Source organism: Kickxella alabastrina (genome assembly GCF_025024165.1).
Source record: "Kickxella alabastrina strain RSA 675 chromosome Unknown BX661scaffold_1, whole genome shotgun sequence".
NCBI lineage: Eukaryota > Fungi > Kickxellomycota > Kickxellomycetes > Kickxellales > Kickxellaceae > Kickxella > Kickxella alabastrina.
The window spans coordinates 1,174,124-1,196,622 of NW_026251472.1; the positions used below are offsets into that span (position 1 = coordinate 1,174,124).

The 22,499-nt window shown below is 49.9% G+C and overlaps 10 protein-coding genes across 10 annotated transcripts; 6 read left to right on the forward strand and 4 right to left on the reverse strand.

The window, feature by feature from the left end:
- Positions 1 to 935: 935 nt before the first annotated feature.
- On the forward strand, positions 936 to 3,161 carry BX661DRAFT_139056 (kinase-like domain-containing protein; the record flags this gene model as incomplete). The annotated part of the gene is made up of 3 exons (XM_051532767.1): positions 936 to 1,427; positions 2,193 to 2,303; positions 2,640 to 3,161. The coding sequence occupies 3 exons, from the start codon at positions 936 to 938 to the stop codon at positions 3,159 to 3,161; spliced, it is 1,125 nt and encodes a 374-aa protein (XP_051395267.1).
- A 290-nt stretch (positions 3,162 to 3,451) lies between these two features.
- On the forward strand, positions 3,452 to 4,404 carry BX661DRAFT_175704 (flavoprotein-like protein). The gene has a single exon (XM_051534144.1). The coding sequence runs from the start codon at positions 3,474 to 3,476 to the stop codon at positions 4,305 to 4,307; it is 834 nt and encodes a 277-aa protein (XP_051395268.1). The 5' UTR covers positions 3,452 to 3,473; the 3' UTR covers positions 4,308 to 4,404.
- Positions 4,405 to 5,138: 734 nt separating this feature from the next.
- BX661DRAFT_175705 (ribosomal protein L17) lies at positions 5,139 to 6,117 on the reverse strand. Its single transcript, XM_051534145.1, has one exon. The coding sequence runs from the start codon at positions 6,033 to 6,035 to the stop codon at positions 5,322 to 5,324; it is 714 nt and encodes a 237-aa protein (XP_051395269.1). The 5' UTR covers positions 6,036 to 6,117; the 3' UTR covers positions 5,139 to 5,321.
- A 273-nt stretch (positions 6,118 to 6,390) lies between these two features.
- On the forward strand, positions 6,391 to 8,223 carry BX661DRAFT_175706 (uncharacterized protein). Its single transcript, XM_051534146.1, has 2 exons — positions 6,391 to 7,397; positions 7,537 to 8,223. The coding sequence occupies exons 1-2, from the start codon at positions 6,542 to 6,544 to the stop codon at positions 8,154 to 8,156; spliced, it is 1,476 nt and encodes a 491-aa protein (XP_051395270.1). The 5' UTR covers positions 6,391 to 6,541; the 3' UTR covers positions 8,157 to 8,223.
- Positions 8,224 to 8,265: 42 nt separating this feature from the next.
- Positions 8,266 to 9,216, reverse strand: BX661DRAFT_138951 (Phytochelatin synthase-domain-containing protein; the record flags this gene model as incomplete). The annotated part of the gene is made up of 1 exon (XM_051532757.1): positions 8,266 to 9,216. The coding sequence occupies one exon, from the start codon at positions 9,214 to 9,216 to the stop codon at positions 8,266 to 8,268; it is 951 nt and encodes a 316-aa protein (XP_051395271.1).
- Positions 9,217 to 10,327: 1,111 nt separating this feature from the next.
- On the reverse strand, positions 10,328 to 11,875 carry BX661DRAFT_175710 (Peroxin-3). Its single transcript, XM_051534147.1, has one exon. The coding sequence runs from the start codon at positions 11,746 to 11,748 to the stop codon at positions 10,387 to 10,389; it is 1,362 nt and encodes a 453-aa protein (XP_051395272.1). The 5' UTR covers positions 11,749 to 11,875; the 3' UTR covers positions 10,328 to 10,386.
- A 1,994-nt stretch (positions 11,876 to 13,869) lies between these two features.
- Positions 13,870 to 15,665, forward strand: BX661DRAFT_175712 (uncharacterized protein). The gene has a single exon (XM_051534148.1). The coding sequence runs from the start codon at positions 14,281 to 14,283 to the stop codon at positions 15,550 to 15,552; it is 1,272 nt and encodes a 423-aa protein (XP_051395273.1). The 5' UTR covers positions 13,870 to 14,280; the 3' UTR covers positions 15,553 to 15,665.
- An 884-nt stretch (positions 15,666 to 16,549) lies between these two features.
- BX661DRAFT_139334 (uncharacterized protein) lies at positions 16,550 to 18,127 on the forward strand (the record flags this gene model as incomplete). The annotated part of the gene is made up of 3 exons (XM_051532786.1): positions 16,550 to 16,761; positions 17,014 to 17,576; positions 17,874 to 18,127. The coding sequence occupies 3 exons, from the start codon at positions 16,550 to 16,552 to the stop codon at positions 18,125 to 18,127; spliced, it is 1,029 nt and encodes a 342-aa protein (XP_051395274.1).
- Positions 18,128 to 18,225: 98 nt separating this feature from the next.
- Positions 18,226 to 18,849, reverse strand: BX661DRAFT_175714 (uncharacterized protein). The gene has a single exon (XM_051534149.1). It carries the CDS (start codon positions 18,790 to 18,792, stop codon positions 18,331 to 18,333), a length of 462 nt encoding a protein of 153 aa, XP_051395275.1. The 5' UTR covers positions 18,793 to 18,849; the 3' UTR covers positions 18,226 to 18,330.
- Positions 18,850 to 19,023: 174 nt separating this feature from the next.
- BX661DRAFT_175715 (uncharacterized protein) lies at positions 19,024 to 20,527 on the forward strand. The gene has a single exon (XM_051534150.1). The coding sequence runs from the start codon at positions 19,207 to 19,209 to the stop codon at positions 20,437 to 20,439; it is 1,233 nt and encodes a 410-aa protein (XP_051395276.1). The 5' UTR covers positions 19,024 to 19,206; the 3' UTR covers positions 20,440 to 20,527.
- The last annotated feature ends 1,972 nt before the right edge of the window (positions 20,528 to 22,499 follow it).

Sequence of the window (22,499 nt, forward strand, 5' to 3'; positions counted from 1 at the left end):
TGTTCTCGAGCTCCAGCGGCCGCAATATATTCCACCGCTCGGGGTCCAGCGAGGCCGGCAGCAGCGGCGGCATTCGCACGTCGTTCTGGCGCGGCAGCGCAAGCAGCAGTTTGTACCGTGGGTCGGGCGAAGAGCACCCGCCGCCGCAGCAGCAGCAGCCGACGCTGGCGCCGGCTAACAACCTGCGGGCTGAGCGCACGCATCGGTCGTCGTCCGTGCCGTACATCTCGCCGATTATGTCGAGCAGCGCGCCGCGGTCGATGGCCTCACCATACCTGCGGGCGGTCGGCAGCGGGCTGACCACCAGCAGCTGCACCAGCAGCCGGCTGAACCACCGAGACCTGCAGATGAACCTGGCCGGCGCGCGGCAGGCAACCGACCGGTTTCCGAAGCTCTCGATCAGCGGCAGTACCGGCGCCAGTGGGGGCGCGGCGGGGCTGCCCTCGCCGGCGGCGCCCTCGGCCGACGGCAGCGGGTCCTCTTCGGTGACGCCAATGACGTTCCTCGTGTCTCCGCGGCCGCGCGCCAGCACCGCCAGCAAGCACGCGTTGGGCCGCCTGGCGACGGCCAGCCAAGAGTTCCGCCTGGACAAGCGCACGCTGTCGTCGGCAACCATCCCGGCGCTGGAGCTTGGTATGCCCGGGTCGCCGCGAGCGCTGGTTGGCTGCGTCGACATGTCGGAGTTCGGCGTCGGCGGCGGCGCGCCAGGGCCGGGCGGCAGCGTGTCGGAGCCGGGCACGGGCGGCGCCAACAGCAAAAGCCCGGTACTCCTGCCGTCGCCCGTGTCGGCGAGCACGCCGGCGCGGAGCGTTGCCAGCACAGGTGACTCTAGCAGCGAGGCGCACCGGGGCCACAGCCCACACCCCGTGCACGAGACGCACCGCATGCACGTGGTCCACGACCCGCGCACCGGGCGCAAGATGATCAATCAATACATGATCATCCGGGAGCTCGGGCGCGGCACGCACGGCAAAGTCAAGCTGGCGTTCGACACGGCGGCCGGGGAGTACTTTGCGATCAAGATAATCGACAAGGAGTCCCGCGACCGGCGGCTGCGCCCGGGCGCGGCGGCGGCGCGGGCGCACGGCAACGTGCGCATTGATGTGGACAAGATGGAGAAGGTCAAGCGCGAAATCGCCATTCTGAAGAAGTGCTGCCACCCGAACGTCGTGCGGCTGCACGAGGTCATCGACGATGCGCACGCGCGGCGCATTTACCTTGTCATCGAGTTTATGGACGGCGGCGAGATCGCCTGGCGCGACAACGACGGAATGCCGAAGATGGGCGCTGCCGAGGCACGCAGTGTGTTCCGCGACCTGGTGCTTGGCGTCGAGTACCTGCACTACGTCGGCGTGCTGCACCGGGATCTGAAGCCGCAGAACCTGCTGTGCAATAAGGCCGGTCGTGTGAAGATCTCGGACTTTGGCGTGTCGTTCCTGAGCAGGCGCCTCAGCCGCAGCGAGGCCAAGCCGCGGAGGCACCGCAGCAGCAATACGGGCAGTGCCGGTCCCAGTGCCAACGCCAATGCCAATCCTGCTTCTAATGTGGCTGCTAGCCCCACCGCGAGTATCGGTGCCTCGCCGCTGCGCCCCGCAGGCAAGTCTGCCGCGCTGCAGGGCTCGTTGCTCCACCGGTACGCGTCGCAGCCGCAGATGGGCAGCGGGCCCGTGCTGCAGCGCAAGGGCTCGCAGCTCCGGCGCCAGGCATCTGGGCTGTCGCGCGACGGCCTCAGCGGCGCCCATGGATCTGGCTCCGGCTCGCGCAGGCCGGCAATGTCGGTGAGCAGCGCGGGCTCGTCGTTCAGCTCGTCTGGCAGCTCGCAGGGCAGGCGCCAGCCGCTGGAGGAGCACATCCTGCGGAACGACGCCTCGCCAGGCACAGGAACGGGCATGGGCATGACCGACGAGTTTGGCAACCATGCACCCGGCCTGCAGCCGCTAGTGGCGCCTGTGTGCAAGCTTCCGCCCGAGATCATGTCTGCCGACTCAAACGTCTATGATCCGTTCGACTCGTCCGAGAGCGACGAGTTCTTCTCGTCCGATAGCGAGAGTGAGAGCGAGAGCGAGTATGGGAGCATCAAGGATAACGATGGCGGAATCGTCTTTGGGACCAGCCCCAAAGTCCTGTCTGAGGCTGTGCCGCCACCATCAACGTGGCGGCCGCGGCACGAGCGCAAGGGCACGCTGGACGAGATCGACTTCAAGTACGACGAGAAGGACGAGGAGCGCGAGCTGGCAAAGACTGCCGGCACACCGGCCTTCTTTGCGCCCGAGATGTGCTGCACAAACGAGGAGCTGGCCAAGGTGCTCAAGGATGAGCGCGCGCGCCGTATGGCCCATGCCCGCCTGGTGTCGCGCAACCGCGGCCGTTTCAACACTGAGCCCACGACCACGCCTGTCCCGCAGCCAGACTGCGAGACCGACGATGGCACTGGCGCCGGGGCAAAGTCCGTGCGCCCGATGTCGCTTTACTCTGAGCCTGGCCAGGCGACGCGTCTCTCGAAGCGCCACTCGGCCATTGTGTCGCTGCTGGCATTCCCGTTTTCGCAAAAGTCGCGGCTGTCCAGTGGAAGCAACACCAGCAACAGCAACCTGAGCCTTCAAACTTCAGCGCCGCTGCCTGAGGACGACTACGACGAGCCGCTCCCGGCCAATGTCATCACGCCGGCTATCGACATCTGGGCCATGGGCGTCACGCTGTACTGCCTCATCTACGGGCGCGTGCCATTCCGCGCCACGACCGAGTTCGAGCTATTCAACATTATCCCGCGCCAGCAGCTAGAGTTCCCACAGCTGCTCGAAGCATCAGACTCGCCTATGTCCAAGATAATGCCGCCTCTGGATTCTGAGCTGCACGACCTGCTGGTGCGCATGCTGGACAAGGACTTCCGCACGCGCATTACCATTGACGAGATCAAGCATCATCCATGGGTCGTGCGCGATCTCGCGCATCCGTCTAGCTGGGCCCACGAGACCGACCCTGTCCACCGCCCGTCGCTCAATGTGACCCTGCAAGAGGTCGAACAGGCTGTCGTGCCGAAGATGCGCCAGCAGCAGGACGAGGAGCAGGGCTTCCGCGCGTCTCTTCGCCGCCGTATCTCGCAGATGCACAGTACTGCCACGAAGACAAAGTCATCACTGGACTGGCTCAAAATCTGGTAATCTAATCCAGCATTTTTATACTTGAATTGAATTAACAATTTTCTTACACCTAATTGGTTTAACAGACTTATGAAGCTATGAATGTTCCCTGGTTGCCCAGGTTTGTAATCTGAGGGGAAGGTGCCTTTTTCGCCTATGCACCAAGTGGGAGGGGGGCAGGAGTAGGGGGGAGCTGATGATAAATAAAAGCATTTACAATCAAAATCGCATTTGTAATAGCAACGACGGTTGCTTTGAAATCACAAATTTTCCAAGCGTCTGGGGTGGGTCTGGATTTGTCAACCCATGATCGCGCATTTTATAGTGTAAAATATGCCATTTTTCGCAGTCCCAAAAATAATTATTAATTACTTTTTTATTCCCTCTATATATTTATTCTCTACAGCACCTCATCCTCACCAAGCAGTATCAAAACAACAACACTTTCTGACAAGTTTATCCTTTAAAAAGCTTCCATCTCCCCCCTTTGTTTTTTCTTTTATTTTTATTTTTTACACTACAAGCCTTTTTCAATTATTATTATATTTTTTCAACTTTTCAACAATGGTCAAGATTTTCGTCATCACCTACTCAACCTACGGTCACATCAACAAGGTCGCCGAGTCCATCGTTAAGGGACTCCAGAAGACCGGTGTCGAGGTTGGTCGCTACCAGATCGCCGAGACACTGTCCGAGGATATTCTGACCAAAATGCATGCACCCCCGAAGCCCGACCTTCCCACGATTGTTGCCAGCCAGCTTCCTGAAGCCGACGGCTACCTGTTCGGTTTCCCGACCAGATACGGCACGGCACCCGCCCAGGTCAAGGCCTTCTTTGACTCCACCGGGCAGCTCTGGGCCAAGCAGGCTCTTCTGGGCAAGCCCGCCGGATTCTTCTTCAGCACTGCTTCGCAACACGGTGGCCAAGAAGTCACAGTATTTACCTCCTTGCCTATTCTTGCCCACCACGGTATGATTTTCGTGCCCTTCGGTTACGCTCACCCTTACTTGTTTGATAACAGCGAGGTTATTGGTGGTTCTGCTTGGGGTGCTGGTACTATTGCTGATGGTGATGGTTCGCGTCAGCCCTCGGAGAAGGAACTCGCTATTGCTGAGGCTCAGGGTGAGAGCTTCGCTAAGGTTGCTACTAAGCTTGCTGCTGCTTAAATCTTTAGCTATTCATTTTTTCTGTATACTGATACTTTTTTGTTGTTGTTTTAAAATTTGACTGTTTTATCCAAATAATAAAAGGTTTGAAATTCAATTTCACTATGCCAAAGTTTCTTAGTCTCCCAGGACTTTCTCTACAATTAACGCACACAGGAAAGATAAACCAAATTTTGGTGCGTTAATTTGGTGTTTTGTTGTTAATTTTACATGATAAATTATTTATCCCACGTTTTACAGATGCACATTTTACTTTTTTAATGTGTTTTGCAACTGAAAGTGCAGCTTTCGCCCAATACAACATTGTAAAACAAAGTAAGAATAAATGCCGCCGGACACAAAATAAAACAAAACAAAACAAAACTCTAATTAAGTTTTTTTTATAACTGTCGTCAGACCGATTGCCGTGCTTCATATGGTCCTGCAACCAACAAGGCTATAGTCAATTATTATATTCGTTTCTCCCCCGCTCGTACTCTCACCCTCACCCGCTTTTGTTTGAAGAGAAAATAGAACAAGACAACACGCATACATTGTTTACACGTGAATAAATATGTGCACATAACCAAAACAGGCCGCACCGCCTACCCTCCAAAAGTAAGAAAAATATAAACTTATGCATAACCGGCCGGCATTGTTTAGCCGGAACACATAGAGAGCGACTTCAACATGGTTAGCTATTTGCATGCTGCAAACATTGCAATACACATTTGGAGCAGAAATGAGAGCATGTTTTTGCACATATCGCCACTAATTGCAAATTGTGTTTATTTGCAAAATGTTCTAAGCAAACAGAATACACACAAGTATCAATAATGGTTGCAGTGTTCATTTACAAGAATTGACAAGATATTTATTAGCCAAATAGCCTCGACAAACATGATAAAAGTTGTGCAAATGGCACAACACGCAGCCATGTTGTTATGTCAAAGCCAGATTGCCCAGCCTCGATTCCCTGGGTTACTTGCTGATTTTAATTCTAAATCAATTTTAATTCGTATATTAATTTCCCTTTTAAACCATGGTCGGCGTGTTCTCAGGCCACAGCTCCTTGACAACGCGGTGGATCTTCTTGCCAGTATGCCTCTCATGGATCTTTTGTGCATTAGACACATCAGCATCCACGATCACCTGCAGCTGCTCTGGGGACATCTGTGCGTTCCTAATGGCTCTCTTCATCTTTAGCGCAAACCTCTCGCGCGCCTTTTGCTCCTCAAGTGCCTTCTTAAACTCCCTCTTGTCAGCAAACAACTTGTTCTCATCCATCTTTGGCGCCATCGCAATATCGACAATCTTGGTCTCGCTCTTCAACTGCATGCTGGCCAGGGACCTGACCAAGTAGCTGAAGGACACCTCAGCCTCAGGCTGCTCCGTGTTCAAAATCTCGATGATCGCCATTGGCGCGTGGTCGCCCTTGCGGTGACCCATGGGGATGATGCGAGTGAAGCCGCCGGGGCGCGTGGCAAACCGCTTGGCATACGTGTCCATGAGCATGGGAACGACAGATTTGGCCTGGTAGAGATAAGCCTCGATCTGGTGCCGATCGTGTTCGGTTCCGCGCTTTCCCAGGGTGATCATTTTGTCAACCAGCCGCCGCAACTCCTTGGCGCGGGGAATCGTGGTCTCAATTCGCCCGTGCTTAATGAGATCTGTCGTCAAATTCCGGAGAACCTGCCGACGGAGCGCCGACTTCATGTTCAGCTTTCTGTGTGCGCTGCCCCCGTGCATTTTAAAATGATTTAGATTTTGAGAAAAGGGAACTAAATAAAAAACAAAAACAAAATTGAGTGTAAAATGTCCAAAAGAGAAAAATAAAAGAGAGCAATTTGATTTTTGATTATTCTGTATTTTTTGGCTGTGCGAAAGGGTTATCGCATTTTAGGCCGTTAATCATAATCGTCTTTGATTTGTAAAAAAAATCACCTTTTTCATATTCGCAGATACACTTTTTTTTATTTTGCGCAGCAGCTCTGTTATTTTTTTGATGCGCCGCTGTTTCCAATAGAAAATTTTGTATGGTGATTGTACGAATATGCCCAATGGCACATCTCGCGTATATAAGAAACGATGAATTTCTTCTCCCCAGAACAATGCGCGTCGTTTCATTCTTATTAATATTGCACTTATTTTTTATCATTTCCCCCAAAAAATAATAATTTTTTCCCTCCTATTTTTTTATTCCACCATATCTCTTTTCTCTGGTTTACAAAAGAATCAACCACACTGCCACTACAATGTCTCAGTACCCGACCCAACAGCCTCGAGGTGGCCACGAAAGCACCGAAAAGCCCATCATCGTCTCCTTTGAGGACAGCGAAGCCCGACGAATGCAAGCGACCCTGCGCAAAAAGCTAGGTCCCGAGCACGTCAGCACGCGTCAGGGCATGGGTAACTCACGGCTCTCGTACATAGAGGGCTGGCGCATAATCAGCATAGCCAACGAGATATTTGGATTCAACGGCTGGCGCTCAAGCATCCAGAACCTCGCGATCGACTTTATGGACATGTCCGAGGGCGGCAGATTTAACATCGGCGCTAGCTGCGTTGTTAGAGTTACACTTAAGGATGGTACATACCGGGAGGACGTCGGATTCGGCATGATTGAGAACACAAAGTCCAAGGGGCAGGGTCTGGAAAAGGTCAAGAAAGAGGCGACGACGGATGCTTTGAAGCGGGCGATGCGCCAGTTTGGAAACGTCTTGGGTAACTGCGTGTATGATAAGGAGTTTCTCAAAAATCTTGGCCAGGTTCCGAAGCAAGCGAGAGAACTGATCCAAGGAGACGCCCTTTTTAGGTATGGCGACTTGGAAGACCAACAAAACGGAAGGCAACAGCGCGAGCTCCTGTGTGCCGCTGTTCAGCCAAACAGCCCACAAGATATCATTGCTTATCAGAATGGGGCGCAGCAAAATGGTGCGCAACACAATGGGATTCACAGTCATCCGCAGCCACCACAACATCCGCAGCTTCAGAGTGCCAATAACATCCAACGGCAGCCCATGGCACAACCAGATGCGCACCGCCGGATTGTCGGGCAGCATGTTAACGTAGGCGTAGAAGCGAATTTCTTTGGCAATGGGAGTTTAACAGGTATGCATATTTTTCGCATTTACGAGGCTCGTGTGAAGAGAGCCTTGTTTTATACCTTGTATGTGTTGCACTTTTTTGCATTTTATTAATATCTTGTGCGTTTCCACATTTTTACATGCATTTTTTACTGACTTGGTAGCCGTCGACGATAATGCCGCAGACTTTGACATGGATGGCTTGGACGATGAAGGTGTACTGGATATGATAGAGGATTTGGAAACCGACCGGCCGATTATTTTTGACAGCCCCGCTTGCTTTGGCCGTAGTGGAGCATTCAACCCCCAGCAGCAGCAGACACCCGCGAACAGCGGTAACCTGGTCAACAAAGGTAGCTGGAAACCGTCATCAGTCCCTGTGCAAACCAACTTTGGGAACAATGGTCACTCTGCGCCGGGCCTTTTGAACAACACGGCTGCGCAAGTCCAGGGCGGTGCCCATAATGCCAGCGGCGTGGTTACCTCTGCAGCCCGGAATCTGGGGTTCCAGCACCAAGAATTCAACCAGCAAAACCAGCACCAGTTACGACAACAGCCTCAGCTGCCACTTTCAAGGCCAGCTCCGGCTGTGGTAGCTCCAAATAACGCCGGTTCTGGTGCTGGGGAGAGGGTTCGCTCATTTGCCGATATTAGCTCGTTCTTGCCAACAACACAGAACAGCACCCCTGGGTCGACGGCGGTGGTCCGCCTGCTGTCCGAGACCGACGGTGGCGACTCGGCCGATCTCAGCAAACAGAGCCCGACCAAAAGGCTGTCGCGTTAGTATACTTTTTTCAGCTCCGCATAGGTAATATACAAAAGCATACAGTATAAACTATATTAATTTAACCTGGTCATTTAAATAAGAATAAACCGATGAGTTTGCGCCTTATTCACTTTGATGAGCAGCAAGTAGCACCCTTGCCGCACGAGAGCTTTGTTGGGAACACGTCCGAGGGGCGTTCCGGAAGGTCAACCTCGCTGCTGCCAATCTGCCGCGGCTGCTCCGAGCCCGGCGACGAAAGCAGACTCAGGTCCAGCTGTGCGTCACGGCGCGAGATCAAAAAGTACCCGCGGGGGAGATTAGTATCCTCGTCCACTGGCTGCAACGAGTCGTAGAGCTTGTCGACGTCGCAGAACCACGATGGATACTTGTACCGCGCGCTGTCTAGGACCAGCGCCTGGTTGGTTCCCGGGTGATAAGCGCCTATGGGCGAAAAGTGGCCATCGCCGGTCTGGCCCAGAGCCTGTCTGGAAAAGGACAGTACCATAAAGACGTCGTCGCGCTGCGTGACGTACTGGATATCCCGCAGGAACTCCTCCCTAGTGGCTGCCTTGCCGCGCTTGGCGACCACCTGCGCGTGCGAGCTGGCCAGACAGAGGAACTGGTCAAAGGTGATACCATTGGCCTTGAGATCAGACTCTGTGCGGCACGATTCGAGCAGCTCGTCACTGTACCAGCGCCAGACGCCCTTCCACGTGCGGCCAGGATCAACCTCGAGCGCATTGAGCACCATTGCTAGGGAGCTGGGGCCACAGTACGCGGGCTCGGACTGGACAGTGAAATTTCCGGCCAAGTTGAAGTAGCCCTCGGCGTATCCCTCGTTCAGAGACTCCTTGAATAGCTTGCGGCCGTCCGGCGAGGTGAAAGAAACGAGATTATCCGGAAGAGTGCGCCTGTAGTACGAGGTGGTCTCTTTGACTGGAGCGGAGATTGTCGTGGCCAAGTTACTTGTGTTTGTGGCGTCTGCTTCGTCAGCAGACTCTGCCAGTGTTGCCGCCAAGGTCGCTCCTGCTGTGCTTTTTGCTGAAACATGGGCAGGCGTATGATGTTTACAGGACATATCGGCCATTCGCTCTGCAAGGGCTTCCGAAAAAGACGATGTATGAGTCATCCGGCACAGGCTGACCATTTTTTGCTTGACGCACTGCTGCTGCTGATGCTGGTACTGCGTGTCAGCCTTGTTGGTGCCACCGCTGGCAGACATCATGCAGAGAATATCCGAGTCAGCTCCAGGCGACGCGGGTTCGAATGTAGAATGAAGAGTAGATATGTTTTTACTCGAAGACATTGAAGCACACCGATATTTAGACGCTTTGGATATTGAAGATGGTTTTGAAGTTGAAGAGAAGCAAGAGCAAAGTTGGGAAAGTGCCGGGGTGGCAGATGCCGATCTTTTATAAGATGCCGACTGAAGCAAACGCGAGGCTGCAGTCATTGTTGTGTTGGGTTTTGAGCGACAAAGGCCTTTTGTAGCTAGAAGAAGAAAAAGAGAGAGAAAAAGAAGGAGAGCAATGGCTGGATATAGGAGGCAGACTTAAAAAGGATGTGTACCCCAAAGGTTATACGAATTGGTGCTGAATTTTGGCTTTCAGAATTTCCTGCCTTGTAATGTTTTCGATTTGAGTTTGGGTTTGAGTCAGAGTCCAAAAGCGAGTATTTGGCTTGGGTTGACACCGCTGAATTAGCTGCCCGCTTTGAACGCTTGTGTGGGAATGGCGAGTATTTAAAAAAGGAAGTAGAGGGTCGTCAGACTGCAAATAAAATAACAAATTTACAAGAATTGACAGAAATGAAAAGAAAAATATTATTAAAAGAGAGGCTGATCAGGTATGTGCTAACTAAATAAAAAAGAAAATGGAGTCACCTCTCATTTTTATAGCAGAGGTGAAGGGGTAAAAGGTGTGGCCAGAAAACTTCACGAAATTTTTATTTTTTACTACTGAAGACGATTGCGGCTTATTGGCGATTGGCTCAAGCAGTGGAAGGTTCTCCACACGAAAAACAGCAGCCACCCAACCAGCCAACCGGCCGCAGCGTATTTCAAATGTGTGAATACACAGACATTTGAAGATCGAATCCCAACGACTGGGACCAGTTAGAAAAGAAGAAAAGAAGGCTTATCTGATGCAAAGTTTTCACTTCATTGTTTGCAGGAACGACGTAATCAAATCGAAAAAATCAGCAACGAAAAGCAGCAATCAATTTGCCAAAAAAGAGAAAAAGAAAAAAGCTACGCGGAAGAGTCCTCGGCAGTGTAGACGGCGGCGGACAGCGCCTGCACCTCACGCGAGGCGCTGACATTTTCGAGATATTGGTTGGGCACGCCATTGAGTATCTGATGGCCCTCGCGCGCAATCCGCGGCAGCAGCTGCACGACAACAACGCGGCTCTCCTGCGGCACGGAAAAGTGCTCAAACTCTTTAACAACGTCATCAAGATCGGGCGCTGCCTCGCCATCGATGGTGGGCGGCAACGGCGCACGAGGCGCGGGTGCGGGGAGCGGCTCAGGGAAGCTCTCTTGTAGCGCCTCGAGCAGTTGCGCGGTCAGCCGGTCAATACAGCTGCTGAAAACAAACCCAAAGTCGGGGCTTTCAATAACATCGCGGAGCTGATCCAGGAGGCGCGTGAAAACAGGCGTAAAGACGCGCTCGGCCACCAGGTGGTTGGCCGCCAGGTAGTCGCCGACATTAGTGTCACCGAGCGGCAGCAGGATGACCGGCAGGGTCTGTGCCAAGCCGTTCTCGCGCAGCCGAGTGTGGATGCTGGCAAACAGCGCGCCGAGCTCGCGGTGCGATATGCGCTCCTTGAGTGACAGCTTTCCGACACAGTGGTGGGTTGCGTCAGATATCAGCGCCATCAGATGGCGCCATCCGCGATTCAAGAGCCACCAGCTCAGCATCAAAAAGTGCTGCTCGTCACTCGACGACAGCCGCGACACGAGGCGGCCCTCCAGAGCCACGTCATCGCCAGTGTACTTGCTAACAACCGAGTCAAGGTATGTGCTGCGTCCAATGATGCTAAGCTGCACGTGCACGAGCATAGTCAGCAGTGACTCGGAATACACTGCAATTAACGTGCGCGCAAAGCTCTGTATCTTGATGTCTTCCCAGATCTCGACCTTGGATCTTCTTTGAGGCTCCTCCGCCGGAGTTGGCTCATATGCTGCGGGCTTCGACGGCTGCTCGCCGTCCTCCTTTCCTGCGCCCAAAGCATCGCTCCCGGACCATGTATTGCCGCCATCATGAGTCTCCGATTGGTCTGCGCCGGCCACAGCCGCCGGTGCAGTAATCTTCGGTGCCGTGTGAATAGCGCGAAGCTCAGTAATCAGCCTCTCAACGTCCACCTCGTGCAATAGCTGCTCGCTGAGCTCGGGCAGCAAGCTCATTATTGTGATCAGACAGTCACGCTGGTTCATGTCAAAGCGCCTGCGGATGTTGTCCTTGGCCGCACGCTCCTTTGCTGAGGCCTCCTGCATGTCTGCCAGCCGCCCGAGCAGCATTTTGCCCGAGTAGTACAGTCCTCCGGCAATTCCCGCTGTGATGACGAGCTTGCGCTGGTGCTTTCTGACAAACCCCAAGATGCTGTCGAGCATGTTTGTATTTGATTTGCTGAGTGCTATTGGGTTGGGTGTTTTACAAAAAAGGAGAGAGCTGGTGAATGCAGCGTAAATTTGGACAGAGTGCAAGTAGGTTTTGAATTTAAATATTTTTTAGAGTGCGAAAGCAAGGAACGCGACGACGCATAAGTGAGGGGAAGCGGATACAAAACTCAGAGAGGAAAACCACCAGCTGTCACATGCTTCTTGGTGATGCAATTGCACCTCAGAAATGGAAATGTTGATCAAATAAATCAGTACAAAAATTAATCACCATGAATATTCCCCATTTTAATGTTGCAAATTTGGCTGGCTCAGTGCTGCAAATGCATTGTACGAGTGAGAAGAACAGGCAGAATTCATGGTTGCTGTCTATCTTTTTAATGCGAATCAACAGAAAAAGGCGGGCGCATCGAGGGAGGAGGCAACAATAAATGGCTGTCCAGCTGATTCGCAGCAAATACTCTTGCCTTAAATTTGTTCTTTGCATCAGGCAATATCCATGCAGTTCACAGCAGAGCAAAATGCAACATCACACAGATTAAGAACATCGTTTTTTGCTCACAATATGGATGTGTCGAATGGCGAAATGCAAAGCACAATTTAAATATTCATTTCTGTAGGACCCCCCTTTTGTTGCAATATAATCATAACGTTTTAAAGCTTAATTTTGTTATTTAGCAGGAAATTGCGACGTAGTAGCAGAGTTAGCAAGTGGTATTTATATTTAAACATCGTTCATTCTGCCCTCCCGTGTGTGCATAATTTGAAAAAGAAGAGAATACACCAAGGCTGACAATAGAAAGCTAGGGAACATTGTAACATTTTGCCATATGCATTTGTTGGCGAAATTGCTCGCTTGTATTATTATTGTCAGTGAATTCATATGATAAACAAAAGAAGCAATATAAAAGAAGCAATTCAAAGGTGGCAGGGACAGCCATCCACTCATTTATATGCAATGAATGGGTTTGAAATATGATATTGTCACAATACGCCACTGAAACTGCCATGATGGCAATAATCTTTGACTACACTTTTCTAAAAATGTACCATTTCATCATCAATTCAAATGATGATGGCAAATGAGTCTTATTTTCCAGTTCACTAGATATTTTGTACTAGCTTTTCGCATTAAAGCTTAACATTAGTAGCATATGTATTTGTTTTTGCTTGCCTATGCATGAGCGCCCAAATGCAAATGGCGCCACCTTCATCACAAAAGGCTGTTATTAGTTTATTTCCTATTGAGCAGAAAGAGGAATGGCAGTGTGACGGATTTAAATCGGTTTCCCAGTAAGCATTTTAAAAACAGGAACATATCTTGCATTTGCACTTACACAGATGGCCCCCAAATAAAATTTTCAAGTGTATTTTCCACAGTCGAGCCTGGCATCTGTAAATATATTTGTAAAATAAAAACAGAGTGCGAGAAGGATCTGCCTGCATGCATCATAATGCTTCTTAAATGTGCGAAGCATGCAGGTGGATAGGCATCCAAATAAAAATACCGCTTTTGATAACCTGGAACTATAAAAATGCCAGAAAAATAATGACAGAACTCTACGGAATTCGGCTAGTCTGACAGCTTGTATGTATACTGTATTCCGCATGATATAAAAAAATTGAGGGCGCTCTTTTGTCACTTCACTCGCTTTCTTTTGGCTTCGAGGTCCTGTAGCGAGTTTGCCACTCGGGGGTGTGTCCGCATGAGGAGCGGCGGGACTAAATCGATGATAATATCCGAGATAGAACAAATAACATTTATTCTATAATATATTGAAATTGATAAACGGGTTTATTTTGTTTTGCCTATTGCGCCAACTGACCACAAGCAAGCGAAATTATCAGGTGCAGAATGGGCTTGCCCAGTGTGCGCCCATTGGCTATCACGAGCGCGCCTTCTTTCATAATGAGAGGCTTGCAATATGAAAAATTAAATCGAGCGTGCGACAAAAAAAACAAGGAAAGGGATGGGGAGAAGAGGGAGTGAATCTTGTCCAGTACAGGACACAATGTCAAGATTTTTGAAAGCAAGATTCATGTGTTATTGGTGTTTCACTGGCAGCCGGACAATCAAGGCAGCTTCATTGGATAATAATAACAGTGAATGTAAAAGTAGGATGGGCAACACAAACCAATTATTTTATATAAAAGACTGTCCATGACGGGACAATTTAATTTGTCATACTTGTTTTTTTTTCTCTTCTCAACACTACTGCGATTTCTTGTCATATTGAGACCATCCCTACTTTTTATATTTTTTATTCCAGGCGATCAAAGATATCTCACATCTTGCTTTCTCCCTCTCTCCATTGACAATCCCTCAATTCCAATTTTACCTGTCGGTCTGTCTCTGTTTGCCTTAGGAGAAACTTGCACCTGTATTCATATATAAGCGCGCCATTGCCGTCATCTAATTTCTTCAGTATATTTTTTTCCAACCCTAAAAGAATTCTCACTGTTCCATTTTTTAATTTTAATTTTACTATTATCGCAGTTCGGCTCGCACGATAAAAAAAATCCAGAATGAACAGCATTAATACCGCCATTCAAACCGATGTCGTCGCGCACATGCATGGCGCAAAGTTCAAGCCCTCAGCTAGCGAGCCATTGTCACATAAACCCACGAATGGGCGGCTCAACAGGTTTGCCAGTACCCAACTAGCACCGCTGGATATCAGCAAGGCATCGTACGCCCACAACTGCCCCAAAGTGGACCTGCTGACACCAGACGAAGCCCATCCGTCATCAATCGCCCAATTCCCCCTCCACTCACCTGTAAATGCCAACCACCCCAACTACCCAGCGCCGTCTTCTCCAACATACCTAAACACCAGCATTACTTTTTGCCCCAGCATCCTGACCCCAGACATCCTGGAGGACGAGGATGGCGACGTGTTCACACCATACATCATGGACAGGATCGAACCCAAGGCGCGCGAGCTGCAGCGCTCATCCCGGTTCTCGCTACTCAGACGCCAGCGCAACTCACCCAAAATGGTCTCATCCTCGGTGACGCCCGACGGAATGGTGACGCCGGGATCGACATCGGCCTCCAGCAGCTCTTCGGAGTCCGGCCACAAGCAGGAGGCGGGCTCGACATTGCGCCTCAAGCGCTCGCTATCCGCGCTCCTGCACCGGTCGACCAGCATGATACGAAGGAGCAAATCAAACATTTTCCGCAAAAATCACACGGGTGGCAGCGCCAATGACAGCTGGGAGCGGGCGCACACTGATGAGGAGAAGTCACAGTGCAACCAGGGACTGAGCAGCCATATGAGCCTGTCCTCTACTGTGTTGACGCCGGAATTTTCCACTGAGAAAAAGAGATTCGCTTGTGCATTTTCTGTCTCGCACTTCAACGTGGCCATATCCAACACCATGGTGTCGCCGCTGATTGGCAAATCCATGATCCACATCAAGGTTATCATGGACGCTGAAACCATCATTGTCATGTCCATGGTGCGCACCATTGTGTTTGCTCTTGCTCGGGAGCGCATTCTGACAAAGCTGTTCCAGGGGGGCGTTCCATTTGTTGTGACCAAGCGGCGCAAGCTGATTCTACGCAATCCTGATTGCGGCAAGTGCGTTGCTGTTGTTGGTGACAATCAGACTTGGCGGAACGTCTTGGATACCGCTGGATACAGCTCGTGGCTCTGTGGCGACGACACTGCCACGAGCACACCTAGATTGAACGAGATGTCCGATGGTGGCGATGCCATTGTGGGTTCTGGCGTCAAAACTGTGATGAAGCTGACCCTCCATCTAGTCGACCCCAGCGAAGTACCAGTCGCTTGATTTATATCCAGCAGCAGTTGGGCATTGCAAGCTGCGCCCGATTATTTTTTATTTAACGCCGACACTTTTCCGGCCGGCCCAAAGAGATAAATAAAAATGTTGTACTATAGAACCAGTCAATTGCGAGAGCGCAGTACTTTAAAATTTTCACTTGCAATTTGTTTTATTTGCTCCTTTGAGCTTGGCTCCCCCCAAAATAGATGAATGCCACTTCCACAACATACGCGGGAATGATAATTATAAAGGTGCTATTTATAGCCACAACCATGCATCCGAGTCTCAGAAAGAGATAAAAATAAAAATTAAGCTGGCTGTTTGCGTTGAGGGGCGCCATATGGTAACAAATACACAAAATTTTGTAGCTTCAGGCCGTTAATGACTCGTCTTTTCGGCAAGCAATAGTAGGAATAGCTAAAAGCATGTCTATTTTTTGTGTTGTAATGAAGCTGTAAAAATAAATTCTTACCGAGAGGAAGAATTACAACAACGCCAAGTTGTGTTCGAAGCATGTGCTATTTTTTGGCGTCAGCATTGTTTGCATTTTTATTTTTGCTATATTATACAGTGTTTCTGCTATCCGCACAACATCCGGAATTCTTTGAGTATAAGAAAGCTTCCGAGGGGGAATCAGCAAATCTGGTCGAGGGGATGCAGCCAGAAACAAGTCTCTTTGCCTCCACTGCAGCTGATGCCATTTGCTTCCCCACTGCTGCTTCTACTCCCTTCTCAAAGGAAGGGGAAAAGTGTTGTAATGTTTTTTTCCGCTCCCTTGCGTTATTTGTCCCTTTTCTTGGCCATTTTCACTCCTCATCTTTCTTCTCTTTCTTCTGTATCATCAGCCTTTTTTTTGTTCTTCTACTTATTTCCTGCGCTTATTATTTTTTATTTTACATTTGACGCCGTCCACTCTATTTCCAAGAAAGCAAACAAGCAAGCAAACAAGCACGTATTTGTACTCTTACAAACACACTAATTCAACTTTGACATTTGTTGAAAAATGGTCAACCTACCTATTCCCCAGTCCCTTGACAAGGAGTGCATCAAGGCAGCAAAGATTCTCAACTCGTTTGTCACTCCCGGAGGCGAAGGCACAGACAAGTTTATCCCGCCAGATATTTTGGCCAACGCCAAGGGTATAGCCTTTCTGACTGTGCTGAAGGCTGGCTTTATTTGGTCTGGTCGCATTGGTACCGGTCTTGTTGTTGCTCGGTATGTATATTATTTTGCTATGCTGTCCTATTTTGTATTGTTTTTTTGCGCGAATGTATTTTGATTGTATGGAGTTGGTTAGTGCGGGGGAGAATGATATTTCCTATTTTTGGTGCGACTGGTTCAACGCTCCCGTACAATTTACTATCCTCAGTTATGATGTGACCGCGTTTACTTTCTCTTCAAATCGGTGCAGTGATACTAACTACGACACACACTTCTCCCCTTTGTCATCCTTTTTGTGTTTAATAGCTTGCCCGACGGAACATGGTCTGCACCTTCGGCAATCAACACGGCCGGTGCTGGTGTTGGAGGACAGATTGGCGCCGAGATGACTGACTTTGTCATGATTTTGACCAACGACGCCGCCGTCAAGTCCTTCAGCCACGGCGGCAACGTCACACTGGGTGCCAATCTCACAGTGGCAGCCGGTCCCTACGGCCGCGGCGCCGAGGCTTCCGGAACCATCCGCAACCTCGCTCCTGTCCTTTCTTACAGCAAATCCCGAGGCCTCTTTGCCGGTGTCTCGCTCGAGGGATCTGCGATTTTTGAGCGTAAGGATGCAAACGAGAGGATGTATGGCCGTAGGGTACGCGCACATGAGCTCATGAGTGGCGCTGTTGCGCCACCCCCACAGGCAGACGTGCTGTATCGCGCGCTTGACCTCAAGGCGGCCCGACTGCCTAATGATATTGGTGATGGTGCGAGTGTCTACAGTGGAACTGCCTCGGCGGCTGGTGCTGGGTATGCAGCTGGTGCGGGAACATACGGCGCTGCTGCTGGAACATATGGTGCTGCGAACCCGAGTCCCTATGGTGCTGCCGCCGGAACATACGGTGCTGCAAACTCGAGTCCCTATGGTGCTGCTGCTGGAACATATGGTGCTGCAAACTCGAGTCCCTATGGTGCGAGCCCGAGCCCCTACGGTGCCGCCTCCAACTACGGGGCCAGCCCCGCATTGCCTGCCGCTCCGGACAACAGCTCATATTTGAATCGCAGTCTAACCGAAAACATTGACAAAGCCGCCTCCCCTGCATACGGCGCAGCCAGCAACTACGGAGCGTCCAGCAGCCAGGCATCTCCAGCGTATGGGGCTGCCGGTTACCATTCAGCGGTACCAGGGAGTACAAAAGCTGGCGGGCGGGCACCCCCGCCTCCGCCTCCACCCCGCCCGAACGACACCCCTGCAGGTATGCGCGCGGTGGCCAACTACGACTTTAACGGAACCGAGGCCGGCGATCTGTCATTTACAAAGGGCGATATCATAACGGTGACCGAGAAGAAAGAGAGCCAGAATGACTGGTGGGAGGGAATTTGTAATGGCAAGACGGGATCATTCCCAGGAAACTACGTGTCGCTAAGCTGAACAGCATCACAGCTGTAAACATGGCAAATTATATATGCCTTGTCTTTACACATTTATGCGCAGCTTTTCTTTGCTTCTTTTTACAACTGTCTAGGCAATAAACATTTTCTTTTTTCATCACAGAAGTTTTGTATTTACAGCAAAGGAGAGAGAGGGGAGGGAAAATGGTCATTAAGGCAAGAGCACATATTGTTGCACACAGATCAGGACTGCTGTCCGGGACCATCGCGGATGATGTGCAGCACACGAGCGTCCATATCTTCTCCCACGCCTTCGTCTCCAAAAGCAACCCCCTCATGTCCACCGCCGCTTTGCTCGACGCCCAAACCACTCTCTTCGTCGGCAATGCTTCTGCCGCTGCCGCTGCCGACCTGGTCTTCGCTCTCATCGTCCGCCAGCGCATGGTAGCCGTTGCCCGGATGGTTTCCTACTAATGTGCGCAACGCCATGACACCAGTGGGTACAAGCTGGAGGCTCCTGTGCACAAGTACCCCAAGGGCCACAAAGGCTATGATGGACATTATCATGATGGCAACAAAGGTCGTTCCCCAGTCGTCGTTTGACGGGTGCCGCTCGACCGGTGGACGCGGCGGCACAGGCGTCTCACCGCTGTCCGCCCGCACTGCTATTAATGCTAGGAATACTGGAATCGCGCGCAAGAGCATCAAGTTAAATTGAAATTTGCACTGAATAAAACAATAAATAAAAAATATTGAGGAAAGACAAAGCGCGTGGGCATAACATGGCTAAAACGATGCACTTCAAAAAAAAACCGCATCGTCATACTGCACACACGTGATTGAGTATGCTGCCCCCCCCCCCCGAAAACGGAAACGAAAATTTTCATGTGCAGCAATAGCAAAACAGGGCAAGAGGCAAACAGTCCTTTTACCCTTCTTTTTTTCCACGCTCATTCACAATTTTTGTTATATTTGGTTTCTCTTGTTAATTCACACAAAAACAGCGCATTTACAAGCGGCAAAAGGCCAAGCTCACGCACCATTCGATTATTTATATTAGTACTCACTATCTGGTAATACATAGCAGTCAAAGAACAAAAACAGAGGGAACTTTTGCTAATGGGGAACACGCAATCGACAGAAGCTGAACCCAGCAATCGCCGGCACAATGTCTCGCACCACAGAGCTGGCTCTGCAGAGGGTGCATCGGGAGCGGCACCGACCGCTAGTGGTGGACTCTCGCACCGTCTTTCGCGGCGGACCAAAACCCCCGGAGCCGGAACAACCACGTCGGCAGCACCTGTGCCGGTAATACAGGTTTCTGGCGGCAGCGCGGATGGCCAGAACCAAAAGCAGCGGCAGCAACAGCAGCACAGCTATCGCAACCATGCGGCAGGTGTCGGTGCCATGGACATGCTGACCCCAGTTGTAGGCTCACCGCTTCCAGACTCTAACATGATGATTCCAGGGCAAGGCAGCGTGGGCAGGGGCGGGCGCAGCCCAGTGCATATTGCAGTACCTGAGGTTATTCCGCAAACACTGCCGAAGCAGGGCGGGTTGGCGCAAATGATGGGTGCGCGTATGATTGCGCCTGGTGCTGGTGGCCGCTCCCCGCGCAGTGGTATCTCTGAAGATCTCCGGCTGATGGGCAACGCTGGAATGGCCATTCCCAGACGCAGGAGCAGTGGGCTTGCCAGCAGCTTTTCTCCAAATGACGACTGTGTTCGGGCGGAAAAAGTTGTTCCGACGCTAATCCGGTGGACAGAGCCCGGAGACATTGTGTATATGTCGGGGTCCTTCATTGATTGGCAGTACAAGATCCGGCTGCACGAGAACGACGGCATGTTTGGTGTGGTCGTTGACTTGCCGGTGGGCACGCACTGCCTCAAGTTTATTGTTGATGGCAAGTGGCGTTGCTCCAACCGTTTCATCATTGCGCCAGACGAGGACGGCAATCTGGTCAATTACTTCAAGGTCGAGGACGTTGTTGAGGAGCAGGACCAGGAGAAGGAGGACAACGTTGAGGGTCTGGATGCTGCCGCACTGTCTAACTCGCCACCTGGCGAGTACGGCAATGCCATTCCTGACCTGGCTAAACTCGCCAGGGAGTCTACCAACAGCAGGCGTAATGAGCCGCCGTTGCTCCCACCTCACCTCAACCAGGTGCTGCTCAACAGCTCGGATATCAGCGGCGATGACCCCAACATCCTCCCTGTGCCTAATCATGTCGTGCTCAACCATCTATACGCTTGCTCGATCAAAGACAATGTCATGGCTGTTTCAAGCACATCGCGCTACCGGGGTAAATACATGACCACAGTGTACTACAAGCCCGTCACGCCCTTGAGCTGAACTATGCAAATGAGATGGCGCGCATTTTTCTAATAAATCATTTTCATATCGTTATATTAATAATTCCTACACATTCAAATATACATGCATATCGATGTTATATTATGTTTTGGCGGTTATCCTGACCAGTTCAATATATACGAAACATAAAGCAATTCTTTCACACATCCTTTTGGCAAAGGACATGTTGGGCTGACAATAAACCAATATGCGAATATTTTAGTAGAATGAAAATAAAACGATTACATTCCACTTTATAATTAAATGCTCATGTGTTTGTCATTTTCATTTAATTAAAACACTCTTTTCTGAGCTGTTTTTTTGGCACAGGGGGTTTTTTTTATATAAAAAGTAAAACACAGACATTGGTTTCTTTATTTTTCTATCAACTTGGCTTGCCCCGACCAAGGCAAAAAGCAATGGCAATGACAAAAGGCAGTGGCAGCAGCAGCAGCTGGTACGACAGCAACAGAAAAGGAGTTGGACTGAGTAGAATGAATAAATCTTACATTTACTTTTTCATTTTTTTTCTGGACTTTTATTATTTAAAATTTATTCTCATTTTCTATTCTTTGACATTAAGCTTTGTATTATTTATTACTTGGCCAATTAGGCATGCGACTATGCTTATTATTGGCTATAAATGGACGAACCGGTCGAATTGAACACGGTTGAGGTGTACACCATGGACTAGACGGACCACGAGTGAGTCACCTTGTGTCTGGGTCAAATGTATAAGGATGCTTCTATTTTTGAAATAAAAGGTACAATCAGAGACGAGCTTCAATCGATTTACAAAGAATATAATGCAAAGCCAAACAACATCAATTATAATAACTTTGGCATGAAGCTCACATACGACAGAAACCATATTGATGGCCCATATGTTACATTCAGGAGTATTGGATACGGAGGCAATGGCAACATACTGTTCAAACTACTAATTCCTGAGATCTCGCTGCAGAGATTTAACCCCCAAAAAGCGGAAGAGAGAAAAAAGAGATGCGAAGAATTAGCAATACAAAAAACTCAAGAACAAAATGAACTTGGCCAAATAATTATTAGCGGAAAACAGTTTAACGGTATGAAAAAGCAAAATCCAGATGGAAGGTACGATCTAAAATCAAAGAAGCTAGAAATGGCTAAGAGATTAAATCAGCAGGCCCTTCAGGGGCCACACCAATTTGCCGTTGAGAGAATAGTCCAAAGACGAAAAAGACGAAAAAGACAAAATGAGGACTGAAAAAGACAATACGATGATTTGGAATACGATAAGTCTAAGAGACAAGACTATGGACAGCAGTGCGACGAGCAAAGCGGACAAAATAACAAAATTAACCAAAGCAAAGAAGCAAAAGGGCATGATGACAAGATGTCAAAGGCAGACATGAAGGAGCAAAAAGAGAAGCAAAATATGCAAAAAAATAGATATTAAAAACAAATGAAAGCAGCAAAGGAACAACATAAATATATAAGACCGCAGGAAGACATGAAAAGACCACAGGGAGCAGCAGGAAAACATAACAACATGAGAATGAAACAGAAACCAGCAGGTAAACATGGAAACATGGGAAGGCCACAGGAGGCAGCAAGGAGACATGATGACATGAAAAAACCACAGGTGGCCGCGAGGAGTCAACATGAGTCAGACAAGAGTAAAGAGGCTGAGGAGGCCCGAAAAGAGGAGGCAAGGAATCGAGAAAAGGCCGATGGGGCCTGAAGAAAGGAGGTTGCTAAAAGTCAAGAAAAGGCAATACAAAAAGTGGCAAAAAGAAAAAGGCAGCGGCGAAGAAACCAAAGCCAGTTGCACCAAAGAAGGCGCCAGTAAAACCAAAGGGATATGGAAGCACAAGAAAGGCAAAGAAAAAGGGCCCCCACACACAAGCCGTATTCAGAGGAACAAAACGCACTGGAGGCGGGGGAAGAGAAAGGGTAGAGGGTGTATAATTTTTTAAAATCGTTCAATATGTAAAGTCTAAAATTGATTCAAATTCTTTAGTTTTATTTTATTTTCTATGTATAAACTTTTTTAAATAAAAAATTTAAAAACACGCAAATGT

Coding starts and splice junctions, on each gene's coding strand:
- BX661DRAFT_175712 (XM_051534148.1), top strand. CDS start 14,281: ATGAACAGCATTAATACCGCCATTCAAACCGATGTCGTCGCGCACATG.
- BX661DRAFT_175706 (XM_051534146.1), top strand. CDS start 6,542: ATGTCTCAGTACCCGACCCAACAGCCTCGAGGTGGCCACGAAAGCACC. Junction 7,398..7,536: donor TGGCAATGGGAGTTTAACAG/GTATGCATATTT, acceptor CTGACTTGGTAG/CCGTCGACGATAATGCCGCA.
- BX661DRAFT_175710 (XM_051534147.1), bottom strand. CDS start 11,748: ATGCTCGACAGCATCTTGGGGTTTGTCAGAAAGCACCAGCGCAAGCTC.
- BX661DRAFT_175705 (XM_051534145.1), bottom strand. CDS start 6,035: ATGCACGGGGGCAGCGCACACAGAAAGCTGAACATGAAGTCGGCGCTC.
- BX661DRAFT_175715 (XM_051534150.1), top strand. CDS start 19,207: ATGGGGAACACGCAATCGACAGAAGCTGAACCCAGCAATCGCCGGCAC.
- BX661DRAFT_175714 (XM_051534149.1), bottom strand. CDS start 18,792: ATGCTCTTGCGCGCGATTCCAGTATTCCTAGCATTAATAGCAGTGCGG.
- BX661DRAFT_175704 (XM_051534144.1), top strand. CDS start 3,474: ATGCCATTTTTCGCAGTCCCAAAAATAATTATTAATTACTTTTTTATT.